This window comes from Ovis aries, chromosome 11 (genome assembly GCF_016772045.2).
Source record: "Ovis aries strain OAR_USU_Benz2616 breed Rambouillet chromosome 11, ARS-UI_Ramb_v3.0, whole genome shotgun sequence".
NCBI lineage: Eukaryota > Metazoa > Chordata > Mammalia > Artiodactyla > Bovidae > Ovis > Ovis aries.
The window spans coordinates 14,078,971-14,086,115 of record NC_056064.1 but is presented as its reverse complement, the minus strand read 5'-3'; the positions used below and the strand labels follow the sequence as shown (position 1 = coordinate 14,086,115).

At 44.3% G+C, this 7,145-nt stretch overlaps 1 protein-coding gene across 1 annotated transcript; it reads right to left on the bottom strand.

The window, feature by feature from the left end:
• Window positions 1-569: 569 nt before the first annotated feature.
• On the bottom strand, window positions 570-2,562 carry LOC101114535 (C-C motif chemokine 3). Its single transcript, XM_004012448.5, has 3 exons — window positions 2,342-2,562; window positions 1,373-1,487; window positions 570-1,085 (listed from the first exon to the last, which is right to left on the bottom strand). Exons 1-3 carry the CDS (start codon window positions 2,415-2,417, stop codon window positions 995-997), a joined length of 282 nt encoding a protein of 93 aa, XP_004012497.2. The 5' UTR covers window positions 2,418-2,562; the 3' UTR covers window positions 570-994.
• Between the last annotated feature and the right edge of the window lie 4,583 nt (window positions 2,563-7,145).

Genomic DNA, 7,145 nt, shown 5'->3' with positions numbered 1-7,145 from the left:
GGGTCGGGACGATTCCCCTGGAGGAGGGCACGGCAACCTACTCCAGTATTCTTGCCTGGGAAGTCCCATGTACAGAGGAGCCTGATGGGTCCATAGGGTCGCAAAGAGCCGGATACAGGTCATTACAGAGCACAAAATAAAAGTTCTCTATGCTATACAGAAGGCTCTTACTAGTTATCTTTTATATATAGTGGTATGTATTTCGGAGAAGGCAATGGCAACCCACTCCAGTACTCTTGCCGGGAGAATCCCAGGGTCGGCGGAGCCTGGTGGGCTGCCGTCTATGGGATCGCACAGAGTTGGACACGACTGAAGCAACTTAGCAGCAGTAGCAGCAGCCGTATGTATTTACCAGTGCCAATCTCCCAATTTATCCCCTACCCCTTTCCCCCTTGGTAATCATGTTCGTTTTCTGTATCTGTGACTCAGTTCATGTTTGTAAGCAGGTTCATGCGTGCCATATTTTTTTAGATTCCATATATAAATGATATCATATGATGCTTGTCTTTCAGAGAAAGTCAACCAGTGACTCTGATTTGCCAGAAAAACAAAACCAAACTCGAAGCTAGTTTACTTTCCAAAGGAGCATCTTTATTACTTCGCTGGGCTGAACACAACACTGAACAGAAACGTGTCGGTCTGGCAGCATTGGCGCCATCTCCATCCAGAACAAGCTGGCGACAGTCGCTCAACTGCCTCCACAGTGCAAGTGAAGAGGAGGCGGGAAGGCTGGTGAAAAGGTATCTCGGGACCTCTTGGAGCAAACATTCCCAGACCCCAGTGGGGCACTGAAATTAAATTACAAATATTAAATAGTATATATAAATAAGTTGCAATCTCAGTTAGGGACGAGTCCCAGAGTGTGGCTGTTTGACAACAACCAGCGCCCCAGGAGAGGTAGATATGGAGGCGACAGGGGTGCTCCCAAGGCTCAGACCCCTGCTGCCCAGTCAGGCCCCTGAGGTCACTGGGTTCCTCAAAGCTTCCAGGCCACTCAGGAATTCAGCTCCAGGTCGGTGACGTATTCCTGGACCCAGTCCTCACTGGGGTTGGCACACACCTGCCGGCCTCTTTTGGTCTGGAAGCTGTGGAGAGGAGCAGAAGGGTTACACACTGCAGAATGCAGTCGGGGGCGATCTTGGGGGGCCCCCACCCCAACTCTGTGTCCTGAGCCGCTCAGCCCTCCCAGATTCTGTAAGCCTGGCCAGGTCAGGTCACTCCTCAGAGACACAGGTCCTATATATTTGATAAGCCCTGGAGGGCTGGGTCTCCCACGATGGCTCTCTTGTGCCTTTGGGTGCTGACCCCGCCCCCACTCCCCACCCCCAAATCCCCCATCTCCCCAGAAGCAGGCAGGAAGACTAGCACTTACATGACACCAGGCTTGGAGCACTGGCTGCTGGTCTCAAAATAGTCGGCTACGATTTTGCGAGAAAGCTGCCGGGCGGCATAGGAGAAGCAGCAGGCCGTTGGGGTGTCAGCGCCAACTGTGGAGCAAGGGACAGATTGAGTCTGAGTCATAGTTCAGATGAAAGGGCAGACCCGTGATCTGTGAGAGGGTGAGGAAGACTCACAGGGAGAGAAACAGCCCCGCTCAGCTTGCAGACTGGGAGACCAGTCATTGGGAGGCGCTGGGGATTTTTGCCTAGAAATTTCCCTGTCTCTGTCCTTTATTTCTGTCTGAACCCTTCTTCCTTTTTGACTCTTCACTGTGGGCTCTCACTTATCACATCTCCCTTCAAGAATTTGTGTCTGGGTCAGGAAATCATTTAGCTTTTGGCTCAGTGGTAAAGAACCTGCCTGCCCGTGCAGGAAACACAAGAGATGCGAGTTTGATCCCTGCGTCGGGAAGATCCTCTGGAAAAGGAAATGGCACCCCACTCTGGTATTTTTTGCCTGGGAAATGCCAGGACAGAGGAGCCTGGTGGGCTACAGTCTACAGGGTCGCAAAAGAATCAGACACCACTTAATGACTAAATAAGAAGTCACATCCCAGCAAAAGAAAAAAGCTTGGCTGTCTCTCATAAGACATCCAAAGGACAAATTCTTGGGGAGACCTAGGAAGGGTTAGTGGAAAACTAACACCACTGAGCAGTAACCAGATTTGGACTCTGCCTCTTACAAACTCATTTGTTTAGGTCTCAGTTTTGCCATCTGTAAAATGGGACTATAACTCCCTCACCCTGGCTCTAGATCTGAGGTTCCCTTTAAAAGATTAAAAATCTTGAAGAGAACAGCCAAGATGTTTTGCAACCCTTAAAGAGGTTCTCTGTGTTCTCTTGGGGGCTCTCAAGGCCACAAGATTGGCGTGGGGACCCCCTCAGCTACTACCCAGACTCACATGGTGCCGAGAAGACCTGGCTGCAGAGGGCCATGGTGCAGAGAAGAACAGCGAGAGCAGCCGCGGGTGCCTTCATGGTGCTGCGAGACGGAGTGCGGGCTTGAGCGTCAGTGGAGCCGAGGTGGACTTGCTGCTTGCTGCTGCCTCTGTCTCTCTGCAGTGGGAGACCATCTCCCTGGCTCTTTATAAAGGCAGCCCTGGCAGATGGGGAAGTGGAATCTGGGGGTGAGGAGGGAAAATTTTAAGCATAGTGGCGTTTCACGCGGAGTGTTGCACAACTCAGGGTCCCCGACAACCACAGGGCCTCAGGATATCCAAGAATAGCTTCTCTCCGCTCTAAGTGTCAGCCCGCAACGCATGACTTGTTCTGGTTTCATGTGAGGAAATGGTTTCCCTTGTGAGCGTCCGGAGACGGGTATATGTCCACCGAGGGCTATTCCTGTCTGGTCCCTGCCTCTAATGCATTCTGCACCCCAGACCTTTCCACAGAACTGAGAGTGCTGTGCTTTTTCAGTTGCTCTAACCACACGAGAAGGGCAGGTATGATGTTGCCCGGGACGGTGACCCAAGCCTCCTTTGGATGGAAGGAACTGAATTAAGGAATTCCCGCCAGAGGACCAGGAAGCCTGAGGTCATGTTGCTGTCATTTGTCCATTCATCAAACAGTCACTGAGTGACCAGGGCCACTGGGTTAAACGCTAGCTGGAAATCATAAAGAGAAATTAAGTGTGGGTGTTGCTAATATGTCAGGAGCCTAAAAATATTTATGCCCACTAATTTAGAGATCACTTTTCTAAGAAAGAGTTCTGAAGAAACAAGCCCAAATACGGAGGTGTCTTCAGAGAGGAAGGTACTGACCCCAGCATCACAACTCAAAATAAGGAAATATAAAATTTTCTCTATCGGGGGGTGATAAAGTAAGTTAGGCTATATCCACCGGAATGTTTCTTATTAAACCATTAAACTAAATGAAAATAGCAAAAATATAATCAAAACCTCAGTTGTTAAACAGTAAGATAAAAAATGTACCAATTGTATTAAATGTATTAATTGTGTATTAATACTAAATGTACTAATTATATACAGAATCATACAAATATATATGTGTACATACACATACAAGGTATTAATATATGTGTGTTATACATATTAATTGTAATGCACATTAATTGTATTAAATGTACTAATTGTATACAGAATTATACAAATAGATATGTGTACATACACATATATGGTAAATAGTGTAACCAAATATGTGTGTGTGCAAACACACACACATATATGATCTAGACATGGAAAAAATAAAAAGCATTAGAAATAAATGCTCAAAGCATCAATAGTACTTATAGTTGTGTGACAGATGAATGGATGATTTTGTTTTCCTCTTTTTCTAGAATTTTCTCATTTTTTGGTAGTACAAATGTACTACCTTCCTGGTTAGCCCACAAATTTATGGACACATTCTGTTTTAAAGCATTTACAATACAACCAATTGGAGGTTGTTGTCAGTTGCTCAACTTGAAAGAACTTTTGGATAAATATACGAAGGTTTCTTTCGAATACCTTTGCTGAAATGAAGCCTTGATTCCCATTTCTCTGAGTTATTTTGAGGAACATCGTGCTCATGCTAAGTCGCTTCAGTCTTGTCCCACTCTTTGAAGGGGAAGCCCTCCAGAAACATAAGTCTGAATTTGGCATTACTTGAGGAACATAAGTAATGCCAAATTCAGAGCAGTTTTCCTTTCCTATTCTTTTCAACTCATAATTTCAGTGGTGTGAAAAGGTCTAGTTTCTCAGCCACATATATTTTCTTTCCTGTCCTTTATTATTTTATTATTATTAGTGGGCATAGACCACCTCTGGTGGCTCAGATGGTAAAGCATCTGTCTGCAACACAGGACACGCAGGAGACGCAGGTTCGATTCCCAGGTCGGAAAGATCCCCTGGAGCAGAGATGACCGAAACAGCTGACCACGCACGCATGAACATAAAATGGACAAATAGTGGGTGCTTACTGGATAAATCACATTGAGAAATAGATTTGGTTCTTTCCAATGATCTTTTGAAAAATGTTACTGATATAATTGCTTTACAATATTGTGTTACTTTTTGCTGTATGGCAAAGTGACTCAGTCATACATACACTGTTCTTTAGCTGCTAAGTTCTGTTCGACTCTTTTGTGATCTCGCGGACTATAAGCCCACCAGGCTCATCTGCCCGTGGAAATTCCCAGGCAAGAATACTGGAGTGGGTTGCCATTTTCTTCTCCAGGGGATCTTTCTGACCCGAGGATCAGACCCACGTCTCCTGCTTGGTAGGCAGATTCTTTACCACTGAGCCATCTGGTAAGCAGATACTGATACAGACATATATATCATTGTGTTTAGTCACTCAGCTACGTCCAGCTCTTTGCAACCCCAGACACTGTAGCATGCCAGTCTTCCCTGTCCTTTACCATCTCCCAGAACTTGCTCAGACTCGTGTCCATTGAGCTGGTGATGCCATACAACCATCTTGTCCCCTGTCATCCCCTTCTCCTGCCTTCAATCATTCCCAGCATCAGGATCTTTTCCAGTGAGTCAGTTCTTCACATCAGGTGGCCAAACTATTGGAGCTTCAGCCTCAGCATCAGTCCCTCCAATGAATATTCAGGATTGATTTCCTTTAGAATTGACTAGTTTGATCTCTTTGCTGTCCAAGGGACTCTCAAGAGTCTTCTCCAACACCACAGTTGAAAAGCATCAATTCTTCAGTGCTCAGCCTTATTTATGGTCCAACTCTCACATCCATATATGACTACTGGAAAACCCACAGCTTTGACTATACAGACCTTTGTCAGGAAAGTAATGTTTCTGCTTTTTAATATGCTGTCTAAGTTTGTGACCGCTTTTTTCTTCCAAGGAGCAAGCATCTTTTAATTTCACGGCTGTAGTCACCATCTGAAGTGATTTTGGAGCCCCCCAAAATAAAAGTCTGTCACTATTTCCATTGTTTCCCCATCTATTTGTCATGAAGTGGTGGGACTGGATGCCATGATGTTAGTTTTTTGAATGCTGAGTTTTGAGCCAGGTTTTTCACTCTCCTCTTCCACTTTCATTAAGAGGCACTTTAGTTCTTCTTCACTTTCTGCCATAAAGGTGGTGTCATCTACATATCTGAGGTTATTGATATTTCTCCCAGCAATCTTGATTCCAGCTTGTGCTTCATTCAGCCCAGCATTTCGCATGATGTACTTTGCATCTAAGTTAAATAAGCAGGGTGACAATATATAGACTTGACATACTCCTTTCTCAATTTGGAACCAGTCCATTGTTCCATGTCCTGTTCTAACTGTTGCTTCTTGACCTGCATACAGGTTTCTCAGGAGGCCAGTAAGGTGGTCTGGTATTCCCATCTCTTTAAGAATTTTCCAGTTTGCTGTGATCCACAGAGTCAAAGGCTTTAGCATAGTCAATGAAGCAGAAGTAGTTTTTCTGTAATTCTCTTGCGTTTTCTATGATCCAACAGATGTTGGCAATTTGATCTCTGGTTCCTCTGCCTTTTCTAAATCCAGCTTGAACATCTGGAAGTTCTCGGTTCATGAACTGTTGAAGCTTAGCTTGGAGAATTTTAAGCACTACTTTACTAGTGTGTGAGATGTGTGCAATTGTGCGATAGTTTGAACATTCTTTGGTGTTGCCTTTCTTTGGGATTGGAATGAAAACTGACCTTTTCCGGTCCTGTATCCACTGCTGAGGTTTCCAAATTTGCTGATATTTTGAGTGCAGCACTTCAACAGCATCATCTTTTGGGCTTTGAAATAGCTCAGCTGAAATTTCATCACCTCCACTAGCTTTATTCGTAGTGATGTTTCCTAAGGCCCACTTGACTTCCCATTCCAGGACAGCTGGCTCTAGGTGAATGATCACACCATCGTGGTTATCTGGGTCATGAAGATCTTTTTTGTACAGTTCTTCTGTGTATTCTTGCCACCTCTTCTTAATGTCTTCTGCGTCCGTTAGGTCCATGCTGTTTCTGTCCTATATTGTGCCCATCTTTGCATGAAACATTCCCTTGGTATCTCTAATTTTCCTGAAGAGATTTCTAGTCTTTTCCATTCTGTTGTTCTCTATTTCTTTGCACTGATCACTGACGAAGGCTTTCTTATCTCTCCTTGCTATTCTTTGTAACTCTCCATTCAGATGGGTATATCTTTCCTTTTCTCCTTTGCCTTTCACTTTTCTTCTTTTCTCAACTATTTATAAGGCCTCCTCTGACAACCATTTTGCCTTTTTGCATTTCTTTTTCTTGGCGATGTTTTTGATCACCAACTCCTATAGAATGTTATGAACCTCCATCCTGGAGAAGGAAATGGCAATCCACTCCAGTATTCTTGCCTGGAGAATCCCATGGATGGAGAAGCCTAGTAGGTTACAGTCCACGGGGTCGCAAAGAGTCAGACACGACTGAGCGACTTCACCTCACCTCACCCATAGCTCTTCAGGCATTCTGTCAAATCTAATCCTTTGAATCTGTTTGTTACTTCTACTGTTTAAACGTAAGGAATTTGATTTAGGTCATACCTGAATGGCCTAGTGGTTTTCCCTACTTTCTTCAATTTAATCTGAATTTTGCAATAACAAGTTCATGATCTGAGCAATAGTCAGCTCCTGATCTTGTTTTTGCTGACTATATATACAAATATATATATGCATATATAGCATAAATACTATATATATATGTTCTTTTAAATTATGGTTTATATTTTTTAACAATCTTTATCCTCTAGATGCCCCGAGTCTAACAGGAGCAGGTAGAGTATAA